The sequence below is a fragment of the Acipenser ruthenus genome, chromosome 18, assembly GCF_902713425.1.
Source record: "Acipenser ruthenus chromosome 18, fAciRut3.2 maternal haplotype, whole genome shotgun sequence".
Taxonomy (NCBI): domain Eukaryota; kingdom Metazoa; phylum Chordata; class Actinopteri; order Acipenseriformes; family Acipenseridae; genus Acipenser; species Acipenser ruthenus.
In genome coordinates this window covers 22661630-22680193 of record NC_081206.1, presented here as the reverse complement: position 1 = coordinate 22680193, position 18564 = coordinate 22661630, and the positions used below count along the sequence as shown (strand labels likewise).

The 18564-nt window shown below is 39.5% G+C and overlaps 1 protein-coding gene across 1 annotated transcript in view; it reads left to right on the top strand.

Moving 5' to 3' along the window:
* Positions 1-17886, top strand: part of LOC131698714 (proline-rich protein 36-like) — a 113719-nt gene extending 95833 nt beyond the window's left edge. The window contains exons 3-4 of the mRNA XM_058992180.1: positions 15814-16070; positions 17566-17886. Coding sequence (XP_058848163.1) covers positions 15814-16070; positions 17566-17886 — 578 coding nt within the window. The remainder of the gene's footprint in view (positions 1-15813; positions 16071-17565) is intronic.
* The last annotated feature ends 678 nt before the right edge of the window (positions 17887-18564 follow it).

Here is an 18564-nt window from a genome sequence, read left to right as displayed (position 1 = left end):
ACGGTTGCATCATTAGACTCACATAGCAATCTTGTGCTTGTGCTTCCCGCTCCAACATATATTTAAGTGATTTCTTAAGAAAGATAACAACACAAACCAGGCTGTCACAATGAAATGTATACTGATAGCATATAATGAAAACAAACTTGAATATAATAAGTCTATATATATATATATAGATCAAATAGAAATAATGAAATACCAGTGACAGTATAAACAGGCACATCCTACTGGGTTTGGGGTCTGGTCTGTCATTTCTTATCAGGCCTGATGGGTTTGGTTTGGCTTGTTTTGCTGGGTGGGAGCAGGCACATGTGCACCCTCACCTACTCTCAATCAAAAGTCACCATGTTTACCTAGAACACACCTTAGTTGGCCAACAATTTGATATCCCTGATTGGTAATTTCTGGTAAAAGTCTGCAGGGTTGTTTCTTTCCATTCTGTCAGCTGGAATGCCTCACATATATATGGGTTTGTTCTGCTTCTCACAGTCTGTATTTATTTGGGAGTTGTTCTGTAATGGATTTAGTGTACCGGTATTTCAAAATCAACCCAGAGCTTTAAACTCTAAAAAAAAATAATTCTAAGGTCAAACTTACAAAGGCTTTATGAAGGATGTATTATTATAGTTTAGATGTTTGTCTGCTAGACTTACTCTTTTCTTTATTTAACTCATTTGTTTTAAAGAGAAAACATCTGGGATCCTATTTAGATGATGTAAATGGTGGCTACTTTAAACACGATGATGTTGTTTAAATGTTAAATATGGTCCTTCTGTAAATACCATTAAATATAAAAATCCACTGCATTCACATGAGCTGTTGGAGATGTTGTTTTTCACTGCCTATGTACACAAAGATCTGCATTTGAATTAATTCAATGGCATCGCTGTTTAGATCCACTGCATCAAATGAAAGAGGGTCTGAGATTTAACATTTCAGCACATCTCTAGAGGTTTTCAATTAACTTAGAGTTTGTGAACCAGATAGATTAATGCAGTATGTCATGTTACATCCATAACAAACTGTAGTACAACAATGAAAACATTGTAAAACATGGTAAAGCCTGTTAAAACGTATAGAATATGATTAACTCAAAAATGACAATGAAAATATACCATCTCATGCAGAAATGTTTGTATCATTGGGATACAGCATTACCAGAAACAACTCTAGATGAAATATTGCACAGTGGTTCTGATTTGGTTGCAGACTGGTACTGATAAAATATGGTACTATGGAACTGAAATGGATTGCCTTATATATTGGCCACTATATTGCCACTGCATAGCACTCAACTAATGGCACATACCATCGTACCACCAGACCTTAGTACACAGCCATTTTGATGTTATTGTAGTGCCACTGCATTGCCACTGATGTTCATTAGCTAAGTATGGTGACCTTTAAAAATAAAAGGGAATTCTCCACACCCGGGCTGACCAAACCCTCCACCTTTAGCAGCATAGATCACTACCACATGTGTGCAGTGTGAAAGAGTTAGTGAGCTACTGGTGCGTGCAAAATGCAAGTTTGAAGTAAAGGTGTTGGAGCCAAACCCTGAGCTGAGCCTTTGAATAGCAGGGAACACCCACAGTCTCAGCAATATAAATCTTGAAAATGCCAAGAAGTGTTTTGGGTTTGTGAACCATTTTACGGCAGTACATTTTCATATGGGGAAGGTTGGGAGAGAGGGGAGAACCTAAACAAATCTCTTAAAGGGTAAATAGCTTCAAATGTCTTTCATGTTTGTTTTATCTGTATTTTTACCTTATCCTTTTATAATGTGGTTCTACAGAGTGGTTCTGTAGTGCTTTATTTCAGCTTAAAGAATCCTAACTACCTGGACATTGTCTTTGTTTCCTGATTCCAGTAAACGTGTGTGAGGCAATGATCTTTCTGTTCTATTGGACACACCTGCTCTTTATGGTATAGTAAATAAGGAGATTGAATCATCACAGTTGAAATCTCTTTCCATATACTTCAGCTACAGTACTCCATTTCACTGCTTGTTGAGTTCTTAACTCGAATTCATTTTCCTCTGCCTAACCCTTAAAGGTATGATATTTATATATAGATATATTTGAAGTCGTGGATGTTCTTTTTCAGTGGATGAAACAATAACCTACTACACAAACACTGATACATAAACAACCCTAATGTATTGTTTAGCGAACTTCAATAAATAGGTAATTGTATATAAATGAAATACCTATTTGTATATGTTATGCATGTATATATATATATATATATATATATATATATATATATACAGACGTGCTCAAATTTGTTGGTACCCTTACAGCTCATTGAAATAATGCTTCATTCCTCCTGAAAAGTGATGAAATTAAAAGCTATTTTATCATGTATACTTGCATGCCTTTGGTATGTCATAGAATAAAGCAAAGAAGCTGTGAAAAGAGTTGAATAATTGCTTATTCTACAAAGATATTCTAAAACGGCCTGGACACATTTGTTGGTACCCCTTAGAAAAGATAATAAATAATTGGATTATAGTGATATTTCAAACTAATTAGTTTCTTTAATTAGTATCACAAATGTCTCCAATCTTGTAATCAGTCATTCAGCCTATTTAAATGGAGAAAAGTAGTCACTGTGCTGTTTGGTATCATTGTGTGCACCACACTGAACATGGACCAGAGAAAGCAAAGGAGAGAGTTGTCTGAGGAGATCAGAAAGAAAATAATAGACAAGCATGGTAAAGGTAAAGGCTACAAGACCATCTCCAAGCAGCTTGATGTTCCTGTGACAACAGTTGCAAATATTATTAAGAAGTTTAAGGTCCATGGAACTGTAGCCAACCTCCCTGGGTGCGGCCGCAAGAGGAAAATCGACCCCAGATTGAACAGAAGGATAGTGCGAATGGTAGAAAAAGAACCAAGGATAACTGCCAAAGAGATACAAGCTGAACTCCGAGGTGAAGGTACGTCAGTTTCTGATCGCACCATCCGTCGCTTTTTGAGCGAAAGTGGGCTCCATGGAAGAAGACCCAGAAGGACTCCACGTCTGAAAGAAAAACATAAAAAAGCCAGACTGGAATTTGCTAAAATGCATAATGACAAGCCACAATCCTTCTGGGAGAATTGTCTTTGGACAGATGAGTCAAAACTGGAGCTTTTTGGCAAGTCACATCAGCTCTATGGTCACAGACGAAAAAATGAAGCTTTCAAAGAAAAGAACACCATATGGTATTAATTCATACCATACCAGTGAAACATGGAGGAGGCTCGGTTATGTTTTGGGGCTGCTTTGCTGCGCCTGGCACAGGGTGCCTTGAATCTGTGCAGGGCACAATGAAATCTCAAGACTATCAAGGAATTCTGGAGCGAAACGTACTGCCCAGTGTCAGAAAGCTCTGTCTCAGTCGCAGGTCATGGGTCCTCCAACAGGATAATGACCCAAAACACACAGCTAAAAGCACCCAAGAATGGATAAGAACAAAACATTGGACTATTTTGAAGAGGCCTTCTATGAGTCCTGATCTGAATCCTATCGAACATCTATGGAAAGAGCTGAAACTTGCAGTCTGGAGAAGGCACCCATCAAACCTGAGACAGCTGGAGCAGTTTGCTCAGGAAGAGTGGGCCAAACTACCTGTTAACAGGTGCAGAAGTCTCATTGAGAGCTACAGAAAACGTTTGATTGCAGTGATTGCCTCTAAAGGTTGTGCAACAAAATATTAGGTTAGTGGTCCCATCATTTTTGTCCATGCCATTTTCATTTGTTTTATTATTTACAATATTATGTTGAATAAAAAATCAAAAGCAAAGTCTGATTTCTATTAAATATGGAATAAACAATGGTGGATGCCAATTATTTTTGTCAGTTTCAACTTATTTCAGAGAAAATTGTGCATCCTTCGTTTTTTGTGGAGGGGTACCAACAAATTTGAGCACGTCTGTATATATATATATATATATATATATATATATATATATATATATATATATATATATACAGCTCTGGAAAAAATTAAGAGACCACTGCAAAATTATCAGTTTCTCTGGTTTTACTATTTATAGGTATGTGTTTGGGTAAAATGAACATTTTTGTTTTATTCTATAAACTACTGACAACATTTCTCCCAAATTCCAAATAAAAATATTGTCATTTAGAGCATTTATTTGCAGAAAATGACAACTGGTCAAAATAACAAAAAAGATACAGTGTTGTCAGACCTCGAATAATGCAAAGAAAATAAGTTCATATTCATTTTTAAACAACACAATACTAATGTTTTAACTTAGGAAGAGTTCAGAAATCAATATTTGGTGGAATAACCCTGATTTTCAAGCACAGCTTTCATGCGTCTTGGCATGCTCTCCACCAGTCTTTCACATTGATGTTGGGTGACTTTATGCCACTCCTGGCTTAAAACTTCAAGCAGCTCGGCTTTGTTTGATGGCTTGTGACCATCCATCTTCCTCTTGATCACATTCCAGAGGTTTTCAATAGGGTTCAGGTCTGGAGATTGGGCTGGCCATGACAGGGTCTTGATCTGGTGGTCCTCCATCCACACCTTGATTGACCTGGCAGTGTGGCATGGAGCATTGTCCTGCTGGAAAAACCAATCCTCAGAGTTGGGGAACATTGTCAGAGCAGAAGGAAGCAAGTTTTCTTACAGGACAACCTTGTACTTGGCTTGATTCATGCGTCCTTCACAAAGACAAATCTGCCCCATTCCAGCCTTGCTGAAGCACCCCCAGATGAGTCCAATTTTCAGCTTTGCCCAACACCTGGTCGTCTAATGGTTAGACGGAGACCTGGAGAGGCCTACAAGTCACAGTGTCTCGCACCCACTGTGAAATGTGGTGGAGGATCGGTGATGATCTGTGGGTGCTTCAGCAAGGCTGGAATGGGGCAGATTTGGCATGAATCAAGCCAAGTACAAGGTTTTCAAGGTCTCAGCCTCCCAGTTAGAGAGAGTTCGAGAAGGAGAAGAGTGTTTTTGTGTGTGCTGTGTGTTTTGTTAGTGTTTGAAAACCAGTGAAGGCAACGCCCAGCCTGGAAACTTTATTTGTAAGTTTTGTTTTGTGTTTATTTTGTGTTTGAAACCTTTTTGTTTGGCCCTTGTACCTGTTTATTTTGTATTTTTGTTTATTAAAAAGCTTTATTTTGAACTTTAAACTGTCTCTGAGCCTCAACCTCTGTCATCCTTGTCACATGGTCTCTTAATTTTTTCCAGAGCTGTATATACAGTGTATATATATATATATATATATATATATATATATATATATATATATATATATATATATATATATATAAATATATATACACACACATATATACACATACACAGATACAGTACATATTTAGAGTTTTGCTTCATAAATACTGTGGGACCCATACCAAAAAAACCACAACTTCCTTGATGCAAGGCATAGGCCCAAAACAGAACTACCCTGAATGCTGAACCTTAATAAAACAGCAGTGAGAAAAGGCCATGACATAATGTCTCTTTCAGTCTTATAACAACTACGGTTCTGAGTAAATACCTATTTTAAATATGAAAGAGGAAGTTTTGTTTTGCTTCTCTTGGCTTTGCAAGAGGCTAAAACAACAGGCCTGGAAACCAGTCATTTTCATGATACACGTTCCACTCCTTTAAGTCAAGGAAGGCGACGGTGTAATTGCTAGCTTCACTCTATGTAAATTAGTATTTGTTTATTTGTTAAGTCTGGAAAAAAATAACTGCTGCAAGTTGCAAGACATTTGCGAAATGAGAAAAAAAAGTTTCAAAATGTTGCTACAGTAGCATGCATAACATCATCTTAGAAACAGCTTGTGTATGATGTGAACTGGATACCACTTTGCTGTTTTGGATATTTATAGAAAATTTTTTATAGAAAATGATGGGACCCTTAACCTAATATTTTGTTGCACAACCTTTAGAGGCAATCACTGCAATCAAACGTTTTCTGTAGCTCTCAATGAGACTTCTGCACCTGTTAACAGGTAGTTTGACCCACTCTTCCTGAGCAAACTGCTCCAGCTGTCTCAGGTTTGATGGGTGCCTTCTCCAGACTGCAAGTTTCAGCTCTTTCCATAGATGTTCGATAGGATTCAGATCAGGACTCATAGAAGGCCACTTCAGAATAGTCCAATGTTTTGTTCTTATCCATTCTTGGGTGCTTTTAGCTGTGTGTTTTGGGTCATTATCCTGTTGGAGGACCCATGACCTGCGACTGAGACAGAGCTTTCTGACACTGGGCAGTACGTTTCGCTCCAGAATGCCTTGATAGTCTTGAGATTTCATTGTGCCCTGCACAGATTCAAGGCACCCTGTGCCAGGCGCAGCAAAGCAGCCCCAAAACATAACCGAGCCTCCTCCATGTTTCACTGTAGGTATGGTGTTCTTTTCTTTGAAAGCTTCATTTTTTCGTCTGTGAACATAGAGCTGATGTGACTTGCCAAAAAGCTCCAGTTTTGACTCATCTGTCCAAAGGACATTCTCCCAGAAGGATTGTGGCTTGTCATTATGCATTTTAGCAAATTCCAGTCTGGCTTTTTTATGTTTTTCTTTCAGACGTGGAGTCCTTCTGGGTCTTCTTCCATGGAGCCCACTTTCGCTCAAAAAGCGACGGATGGTGCGATCAGAAACTGACGTACCTTCACCTCGGAGTTCAGCTTGTATCTCTTTGGCAGTTATCCTTGGTTCTTTTTCTACCATTCGCACTATCCTTCTGTTCAATCTGGGGTCGATTTTCCTCTTGCGGCCGCACCCAGGGAGGTTGGCTACAGTTCCATGGACCTTAAACTTCTTAATAATATTTGCAACTGTTGTCACAGGAACATCAAGCTGCTTGGAGATGGTCTTGTAGCCTTTACCTTTACCATGCTTGTCTATTATTTTCTTTCTGATCTCCTCATACAACTCTCTCCTTTGCTTTCTCTGGTCCATGTTCAGTGTGGTGCACACAATGATACCAAACAGCACAGTGACTACTGTTCTCCATTTAAATAGGCTGAATGACTGATTACAAGATTGGAGACATTTGTGATACTAATTAAAGAAACTAATTAGTTTGAAATATCACTATAATCCAATTATTTATTATCTTTTCTAAGGGGTACCAACAAATGTGTCCAGGCCATTTTAGAATATCTTTGTAGAATAAGCAATAATTCATCTCTTTTCACAGCTTCTTTGCTTTATTCTATGACATACCAAAGGCATGCAAGTATACATGATAAAATAGCTTTTAATTTCATCACTTTTCAGGAGGAATAAAGCATTATTTCAATGAGCTGTAAGGGTACCAACAAATTTGAGCACGTCTGTGTGTGTGTATATATATATATATATATATATATATATATATATATATATATATATATATATATATATATATACACACAAAAAATAAATTACTTTTTCATTGAAAATGTGTATGATAGTTTAACTGGAATATGACCATTTAAGGTTTTAACATTGAATCTATTAAACACAGATTTACAGCCTTCCATTCAAGCATTGGACACAGATGCTACACTACTTCTTATAATACAACCCAAGGGCAAAAACAGGATCCCTCCCTGCTCCTGTTAAACTGTACACTTACTGTTATGTTCAGAGCAGCAGCCACCTTAACCTGCCTCCAAATCTGTTGACTGCTGAAGTAGTTCAGTGACTTTTGTAATATGAGAGTGAAAAACTACATGTTTGAAGAACAAGATTATCAGCGGTGGTCTCCAATTATTTCTGTGCTTCTGTTTAAAATGTTTAAAATGTCATAGGCCTATATTTTACTTGTATCTGATTAATCTTAAATCTGTATTTTTTTTACAGAGCTCTAGAGGATCCAATGTTTTACCGATCTTGCAATGTATAGTTTTTATTGGGCTCTTCCAGCAAAGTCCATTATCCACAGCAACAAAATGAAATCCAATCCCTGTTACAAGAAATGATTCATAATCAATTAAAACCCTAATGATTAAACTGTGTGCAGCAGGGTATGGAAATAAAAACCACCTACCTCTCAAGGGCTACTGATTGTGCTTGATCTTTGTAAACTGCATAGAGCCAGGGAGAGGAGGAAGTAGTCTATTTTTAACTGTGAAATTTCTAAACCTGAACCGTAGTATGTGTGTTTTTTTTGTTTCCTTTTTCTCTTTTACTAACTACATCACTACACTAAAACAAAATAGACACTTGATAAATCTACAAGAGACACAGGGGCCATATTTACAAAGCATTTCCTCCACTCTTTAATTAAATCCTTTTTTTTGAAAGGAGAAAGAAATCATGTTAATCTTACAAAATGAATAGCCAAAGCACATTAAGAGTGCTTGTTTGGTTCTGGTTTTACCTCTTTCAAAAAAATAGGAGTTAATTAAGGACTGGAGTAAAGCCTTTGAAAATATGGCCCATATTGGATTATTCAATTGATCTAAACAGCAGTGGATTTTAATACAGTCCACTTTTCAATCAATAAAATATGAACTAGAGTGGCTTGGCTGTTAAAGGCACAACCACGTGGTGTACAGGGTGAGTCGTACAGTCAGGGGAGTGCAGGTTTGTGTCCTGACTGAACCAAGTTGACAATCTTTGCTGGGGATTCCACTGGGGTTAGGGATGCAAAATCGACAGGGACCGAGTCACTGCACCACACAACACAAGACCCTATTTGCCAGGAACCTGATGAGCTCAAACTGACATCAGGAAGGCTGACCTTTGTCCACTAGGGGCAGATAGCTCCCACTTTTGAGCTCCAGGATGTAAAGAGACGATTAGCTTGGTGGTGGGATTGGAGGACAATCTCCTGAAATGTTGTGAGGAATTGCTTAGTGGTCTCAATCAAGGACATAGTGGACATAACTCCACAACTCATAACCACCACATAATTCCTATTAAACACTTTTGCAGGAAATCACATGAAGACAAATGGATGAAACATTAATTTGAGGAGCATCACAATTCACCATAAACATAAAAAAAGAAAAGAAAACTAACAGATTGCAGGTACAGGCTTAACCACCCAGGGTAGTGCAATTGTCACTCTCCCTTGATACCTGGTACGAAACCAGCCTATGGATGTAGGACCCAATTTAACAAACTTTATAAGGAAAAGGTTTTTTGGGGGGGGGTGGGGTGTAAGTTCCTGTAACTAATAGAGCAAATGTGGAGCCCTATTGCTTGGTTTAGTGCATGAATTAATAATTTATATCTAGGAAGCTACTAAATTGGGAGCTGACGGTCATAGTCAAGCTCCTGACTGGGTTCATATTAACACTCCTGTAATTCATGTCATTTGTAGAATTTGTACCTGTTCACAGCTCAACGTGGGATGTTGGAGTGTGTAATAGCAGCCGTGTTTGCCTACTGCAATCACTGTATCTTGTTTTGACATTTACCGATACTAAAATTGTTTTAAGGTACTTTAGTGTATGAATCATTATATAACACACACAGACACACAAACACACTCACACACACACACACACCTCCCTGTTTCAGAAAGCCTTTGTGACATGATGATTTCTCACTCTTAATGAATCAACAAATTAAAGGGTTTGTATGTGGGAGGAGGCCTCTTCCACGGTCGATGGAATTTTAAAAGCAATGGCAGCACAAAAATAAGTGAAACGAGCCCACAGACCAAATCATGTTACTTTGTGTTGCTTTATCCCATGACGCATCATCCCTTGCCTTACAAGCCTGCATGTCTGTCTCATCAGGTTTTTGTCTGAAGTACCAGAGGTGCAACCAAGCCTTCAGCATATTCTCATTTCACATTTGAACAGGCTTGTATAATTTAAACGAGTTATGCTTGATTCCTACAGACAAGATATTAGAAAGGTTTACAGTGCAGGTCTCTTTACTCCCCTAGTAATAGCAGCAAAATATCAGATGTGCAATACAAAAATACAGATACTGTTCAAAAAACATTTTCGACAGTCACCTGACCTAAGAGGTCAACTGCTCTTATCAGCCAGTAATACCAAGAAGTGTTTATTTTCAATACAAGTGAATGACAGAGGCACTGTGAATAGCAGCCACCTGGTTTTTACAGCTGCAAGTGTCCAGTGCCAAGAGTAGTCATTTCAGGTTTCACCGGGTCCAACATGATAATGTCCAATTGTGTATTCTCACCATGGCAATCCCCACAACAGCTCAGGAGAACTGAAGGACTGTCCTTAGATCTCATGATCAAGCCAGGTGCCTCTTTACATCCAGGAGCTCCCACAGCAGATGTGGGTGAGTTATCAACCCCTGGAGGGCAAAGGTCAGACCTGCAGGTAGCTGCTTGAACGAACTGGGCGCCTGGCTAGTAGGGTCTGTTGTAGTAAGGTGAGGAGAAACAGTACCTGCTAATTTTGAAGCCCCCCCCCCCCCCCCCCCCCAACAAAGATCGGTGACTTCCCACAGCCAGGATGCAAATCATACTGCCCAGAAAGTATAACTCCTCTGGCTGCACTGTCTTACCAGGTAAGCACCTCAGGGACCCCACCTAATTGTTTATAAAAGGATAAAAAGAAAATGATGTTAATATTACAACTTAGGTGTAGATATGAGCAGGGAAATAACTTTTAGTATCTTAGGTAGTTTTAACATTAAAGATTAAATAGCGTCAAGCCATTTTAAACAGGGATACTCAGTGTCAACACCTGCTGACAGATATGTTTTTGTGACTTTAGCCTTCAGTTCCCAAACCTTCATGTTGCAACACAACAACAAGTTTCTTTGTAGATAATAGCACATTTCCTAATCTGTTTCTTCCTCTAGTCTGATTTTGTCTGCCATTGTGGCAAGGGCTTGTCGGAAGTCAAAGCATGTGTACCTGAACCTTCCCTTTCCTTCCTTAATAAACGTAGCTTTTAAAAAAACATCCTTTGGCCAGCCAACATATCACCTTTAATTTTCGCTCAAGCACATTCCTTGCATTGTAAACGAGCTTTGCAAGGTTATTACAGTGGTGTAGTTGAGGGTATATGCAGGTAAACGTTGCTTCCCCACTTTTAATTTGGGCAATATAGCGTTTACCCACTTCTCATATAAGGGATACAGGTTACTCATTTCTACTCTCCTGTGATATGCAAATCCTGGGTTAAAGACAAGATAGTTTAATGGTGAGCATCTGTGTTGCATTGCTGCATGCGACATTGACAGCTGAGAGGACTCAGTCAGAACTGCAGCGCGAGCAGGGGGCGTGGCCACTGGACTACGTGTTCTGTTTGTGTGTGTGTGTGAGTGTTCTGTGATTGGTTGTTTATGTTCTGTTGTTAGGCACACCGGACCTGCAGGGCGGTGCTAGTAGACTTCATCCTAGCCCGTGAAAGGATGCTCACGGAACTGTTCACGTGAAGCTTACCATCGGGTCTGTGACTGTTCATACATGAACAGCACTGAGAGGGCTCTCGTTGGCTGAGGGTCATCTGTTCATGTTTATCTGTTCAACTCTACCAAACGGGAGTTTACCCACTTTTTTATTTACCACAACACCACTGGTTATATAAGAATGTTGTGTTATTTTTATTTTATTTTTTTTAATATCCACTCAAGATGCTTACATGTATGTGCTCATGGCAATTAGACTGGTTTGATGCAACTGTCCCATATTCTCCATAATGTTGTATGTGAGAGTTATATTGCTATTATTTGAAGTTCACAGACTAGTCTTTATCCAATAGTATCAGGTTTTGAATCCGTTGTTTGAAGGGTATATATATCTTCTCTGATCAAGCAAAGTCTTCAAAAACAAACAGTAACAGACATTTACACAAGAAAAGGAAGTCCAAAGGAAATGATTTTATGGACATGGTGTTCTGTATACCGTTTCACACATTACTCATATATTGCTAAAAATATCTTCTCTGTTCAAACAGAATTCACATCTATAAAAACAACAGACACAAATATGTCTCTAAGAAGCACTATTCTGAGGAAGGACATAACGCCAAACAATTAAGGGAAATTCAGTGACAGAGATGTGTGTTTTACTGTAATTCAAATAAATCCCCAAATCCTGCATTTAAATAATGTGTCATTGTGTCAAAGGATGGTTATAAACAAATATACCATGCCTGTTGCCTTTAAACTTAATATACCCATCTCTTAATATCCCTATAATATTTGGAGCTGTGTATTTTTATAGACTATATTTGGACATTTTCTTCCATTGATTTCTTATATATAACATACTGATCATTTTAATCCTACTGATACCAAAATCTGGTTTGCGGTCCAATCTTCATTACAGATGTATCCATGGCAATACTCCACACAACATTTTATTAGTGGTAGCCCTTATGACACAAGAAGAGTATTGTGACAAAAGCATTCTTCCATATTGTCTACAGGAGTAATTTTGGCCTCTAAAATCGAATGTGTTGGAAATCTGCTCGTACAGCATTTGAGGTGCTATTTTTGTGAGTAGTCCATTGATCTTGATGGGACTGTTTGATAAGTAGATACCTCCATTGTGTGGATAACACAAGTTTCAAGATACAGGATGCAAGTTTCTTCATTTCTTTCTTGGAAGCTCATTTTGATTCTTTCCTCATGCAGGCACAGTTGTATCTGCAGGGCCTGCAAAATGTAAAAAGCTACAGCCAGAGAACAAAGACGCTATTCAGAGTGGAGAGCAGCTTCCCTTCTGCACCACTCTGCGACCACAAAAAAGTCTGCTGGTACATGCTATCTGACAGACACGGGATTCGATGGCAGAACAAGCCCCACAAAGGAATCAGTCTCGTTATTTTATATAAGCTTGGCTGTAACAAAGCAGCTTTTTCGGTTAGATACATGTGTACATGTGCATGTAGTGCACACGCTCTTAGGCCTCAGCACTTTTGCTGTTTGAGTTGTGCTAAAGCCTTTTAAAAATACGATTTGCTTGTTAGACCCCCTTCACTAATTTGTGGTACATTCCAGTGTTGCCGAAGTTGTAAGAAGACATTGTTTCTAATCCCTCTTTGCAGGGGTCATTTCCTGACTTTTGTGTCCCTTTTCTCCAGTCTAGAAATTTCCCATACCCCAGTGACTTGCTATAGTGAGATTTGAACGGCAGTCCTTTCCTCGTGCAGTAAGTCAAAACATCTGAAAACACTAAAACAATCTTTGAACAATGGTCCCCTTTGCGTAAGTGTCAAAAACCAGAAGATTAAGCTGTGGTTGATTCTGAGGTTGAATAAGTGAATTACATTATTTTTTTAGTGTTTTAGATATGATAACATGTTGCTGTTGGGTTGTTTTTTGACACCACGTGTTGAAACCTGCCACTTTTGTTAATAAATTCTGTCACAGATATTTGCATGAGGTACAGAGTAGGTGACTTTGGATCGAAAGGAAATGTTTCCTATGGATTTTTTTTAACATATAGCAGCAAACTGCTTATTTCAAATGCTATTATATGAAGTTGGGACAAGAACATTACACAGCCAAACAACAGCCGCGTGGAGATCAGTTTGTATGGTTGTTTAAAACCTAAGAACATTTTTTGGTAGGCCATTTCCTTCTTTTTTTTTTAAACAACTAACTGGGTTTGAAGTTGCAAAACTAATTCTATGTATGTACGCCTTGTTTACTCTTGCACCTCTTGGTCAAAGTCATGTTTAATAAGCTATACTGTTACTAAACTGAAAGCAACTTGAGAGCGCTTAAGAAACCACAAATTATATTTGTTGTTTGGTGCTGGTTTTAAAAAGTACCAGGTTTTTTTTTTGTTTCAAAACATTAGTCATTTGGAGAAGGTAATGCTTTAAAAATATTCCATATTGGGCGTAACTTTATACCTATTCTCCTTGAAGTCTCCTGATGAACTTCCTTTTTAAAAACAGTCCCTAAGGTTAAATAGATCCCCCATCCCCATCAGCCTGTTGGAAGTATGAAACATCTGGTCTGTTTTAAATGTAAATGACACCTCCATACCTTACTTCTGACACATAACAGATTAGCAAGTGCTCAAGACCCATCCTTGTTAATTCAGAGTTTGTATATATATATATATATATATATATATATATATATATATATATATATATATATATATATATTACATTCTAATTTTTCTCTGTTCTCCACAAAGCCGAGATGGAGAGTTAATCTGTAACTTCCACCCCCTGAGTACTAATTATTCCCATGCTCCTTTGCTAATTACATGGAAATGAAGCCTCAATTCCAGTCAGTGGACGGTAGTCTTCATTAGAAAACCACAGCACATTTCAACACTTTTGCAAGCTGAACACGGACCAGATGGGCAAGGAGACTGAGAGAGGATGGCCTCTCCAGAACAAACATACAATGAGTTGAAACTATAGTGGACTTGCTTTGCCACTGCTTGTGTTATCCTTGCTCTGTAGATACTTGTTCCGGTATCTTTCATGAACACCAAAAGTGGTGTCTTTGTTACTTATGAAATACTTTGTGGTTTCTTAGATGTGGGGTTAAAATGAAGAAATATTATTAGATATTGCTGTTTTATATTTTCCATATTTTTTTTCCAGTGTTTTATTGAATGTTCCATAAAGCTTTAACATAGTTGAAATCTTAATAAAAGCACTTCCCCATCTTGTTAGTATTGCATGTGTTGGCAGAAGACCACCTTGTTCTAAGTCGAATGCTGTGTTTCATATGCAATATTGGCATGATATACAAGAACTGACTACACAAATCTTTAAAATGAAGAAATTGTCAGAAAGCACATATGAGAATTGACACTTTCAGTGCCAGTATCAAATAGTTTCACAGATGCACATGTTTAATGCATGTTTCCGTATTTAATAACAAATGAATGAAAGTATGGGGTAAATAATTATTTTTAGGTTATGGTGAATGAACGTAACCTGTACTAAAAATAATGTTTCACAGCACAGAGTGCCATTGGTGGCCAGACGTTGTAACTGCAGTTTCTTTTATCGGGATTGCAACTAACAGCAATGCGCCCATTGTGGGCAAATGCTATAAAGAATCTTTAAGGAGGAAAAAATCTAAATTTGCTGTAACTGTTTAATTAAGAGCTGGATTTTGGAAACAAACCATTATGTGATATGCAATTTGTCTGAGATTGTACTGTTATCTAGTTGTGGACAAAACATTGCAGATCATTTTGCACAGTATTTAGATGTCATTTTATTTCACAAACATTTACATCTTTTGGGCAGAAACACAGATTCAAACAAATCTGATTCTATTCAATTAGTCATCTAAATTTAAGGACTCACTTCAGTCATGTGTGTGCTGAATTCATTATAAAGGTCAAAACTTTTCAATTAAAGTACCCCAATTTAAAATTAATGCTATGTATCAGCCAGTAAGTCTTTAAAAATGATTCAGCACAGCTTTGTTACACCCATTATCTGTGAATATTGGTCCCGTTTCCACATTAAGAAACAGGGGATACAGATGGGCGAGGCTATTGTCGCCGAGCTGTTTGGTCGGTGCCGAAACCCAGGCCTTGTATTGTTGATGTGGTTATAGGGTGAAAACTCATGCATTAGTGGAGACAGGGTGTGAGGAGATCTTGATTCGAAAGGCTCTCTTGGGCGGTGTGTCACGGCAGCCACAAGGTCAGGTGGCTATCTCCTGTATCCATCGAGACATGACGACATACCCCATACTAAAAGTATATTTATCGGTGGGACCGATCAAATGTCACCTGGTAGTAGGGGTGGCAGAAAGGCTACCATACCCAGTAATTCTGGGCCGGGACTGGCCAAACCATAAAGAATTGGTTAAATTAATGGCAGCCCCGGTCACACACGTAAACGTTTCAGAAAAGGGAAAGGGGAACCGTTTGGCAAGATTTTCCTCTTTACAACTGATTTGTTTTCCCCCACTTTTTGTCCTAGAAAAAGAGGATGAAAGAAGAGAGAGACGAATCGAAAAATGGGAGGGCGCATCAATGAGACGAGGCTGGGGTCTGGTTGGAGAACTCTCTGATGGTAGCAAACACCAAACAAAGGGGGTTGGCACGCAGTGTGACCGAGCGGGCGAGGTTACTGGGCCATCCAGGGCAGAGGCCATTCCAGCAGACATATGGGACCGAAGCGGGCACTTAGTGTGGGACCAGAAAAACTATTCCACACTGGTGCACACTTGGGGGCAGGTCCGGTCTATTGAAGGTAAGGATGTTGTTGCCACAGGCACAGGACAGCCTGTAACACAACTGATGATTCCCCAGTCTTATCAGACCGAGGTCATGAGGCTTGCGCATGACATCCCTTTTTCGGGACACCGCGGAGTCGATAAAACTAGGGAACGCATATTGGCCCAATTTTATTGGGTAGGACTTTATAAGGATGTGTCGAAATATGTAGCCACATGCCCAGTTTGCCAGCAAGTTGCGCCGGGTCGAGTGTGCCCCACCCCTTTGGTCCCACTGCCAATTATTTCCACCCCCTTTGAACACATTGCAATGGACATTGTAGGCCCATTTTCTACCTTCTGATTCTAGATATATGCATATATTAGTGGTGGTAGATTATGCAACGCGATACCAGGAAGCAGTTCCATTGAGTCTACAAGTGCATCTGCGATAGCCAAAGAACTAGTCCAGATTATAGCCAGAGTAGGGATCCCCAAAAAGATACTGACTGATCATGAAACGAACCTCTCCTCTCAAAGATTATACAAAATACTCAAAATACATCCCATCTGAACCTCTGTTTATCATCCTCAGACAGACGGTTTGGAGAAATGTTTTAATCAGACTTTAAAGCAGATGAGACATTTTGTGATTCAAGAGCAAAAACATTGGGCAATGCTTCTTCCCTACCTCCTTTTTGCAGTGAGAGAAGTGCCGCAGAGTTCGACAGGGTTCTCCCCTTCAAGCTCTTGTACAGCCAACAGCCTTGCGGCATCCTCGATCTAGTGAGAGAGGGGTGGAAGGAGCACAAAGGCTCGTCCAAAAATGTAGTGAAGCATTTGCTCCTACTCAGAGTGTGTGCTCGCTTGAATTTGGTTGGTCAATTGGCCCAGGACAATCTAAAATCATCTCAGCATCGGCAGGAGCAACAGTACATTAAAAATGCATGTATTCAAAACTTTCGGCCAGGAGACAAACTACTGTTGCTCCTCCCCACGTTGGAATCGAAATTGTGTGCTAAATGGCAGGGGCCATATGAGGTGATTCGTGCTATAGGAAAGGTAATTTATGAAATGAAGCAGCCTGATCACCAAAATGAGCATGAAATTTATCATGTTAATATGTTGAAGCCCTGGCAGGCAAGTGAGGCCTTATTTATAGCCCCAGGCGAAGTAGAGGATAATTTAGGACCCTGTCTAGAGGCACCAGAGACATTCCAATGGAGGAACAGTTACTTCCAGATCAGCAAAGAAAGCTGCGTAAGTTAACTGAGGAGTTCAATGGTGTTTTTTCTGACTAGGTAGAACTAACCTATGCTATTATCACTCCTCTAGGTTTCACGGTTTGAGAGAGACCTTACTGGATCCCAGAAAGCCGACGAGGTGGTGTTAACAAAGAGGTACGGGCGATGCTCGAACTTGGGGTGATTGAACCTTCCAGGAACGGGTGGTGCAGTCAAGTTGTGATAGTCGCCAAAAAGGATGGCACCAACCTCTTCTGCATTGATTTCCGTAAGGTAAACGCTGTTGCCAAGTTGGATGCCTACCCCATGCCTCAGGTCGACGAGCTTCTCGACAAACTGGGAACGGCCAGGTTCATCTCAACTTTGGACCTGACGAAGGGATACTGGCAGATCCCATTAACCCACAGCTATAGAGAGAAAATTACATTCTCTACTCCTGATGGTCTGTTCCATTTTATAACCATGCTGTTTGGGCTACATGATGCACCCACGCTGCCTTTCATACTGATGGACCAGGTCTTACACCCACATCATGTGTATACGTATATTGTATATACGTATATTGACGATATGGTTATCTTAGTGTATCCATAGCGTATATCCATAGCATATATTGACGATATGGTTATCTACAGCTCTACCTGGCGAGAGCATCTGGCTAGGATCACAGCCGTCCTTCAGTCTCTAAAGGTAGACCAGCTGACAGCCAAGTTGAGAAATTGTGTATTTGCCAAAATAGAAACTCAATATTTGGGCTGTATTATGGGAAATGGGCAGGTGAAACCCGTTATCACCAAAGTCCAGGCTTTGATGAACGCGGCAATCCCCAAAACCAAGTCCCAGGTAAGGTCTCTATTGGGGTTGTCCGGTTATTACCATAGATTCATCCCCAAGTATGCCACAGTGGTCAGTCCCTTAGTAAACCTCACTAGAATGTGTACTCCAAATTTGATTAAATGGTCAGGAGAATGTCAGGGGGCATTTGACACTATCAAGCAGAGACTTTGCCAGGCCCCCACCATCATCACACCAGATTTTAACAAAAGATTCATCCTCCACACTGACGCTTCAGATGTTGGTCTGGGGGCAGTCTTGTCCCAAAAGGTAGATGGGGTAGAACACCCCATCATGTACCTCAGTAAAAAGATGTTCCCCGGGAGATATTACCTGCTGGGAAATTCATTCGATCTCGTCACAGACCACGCCCCACTCAAGTGGTTAAGCACAATGAAGGACAGCAATGCCCGGATAACTCGGTGGTATCTGGATTGC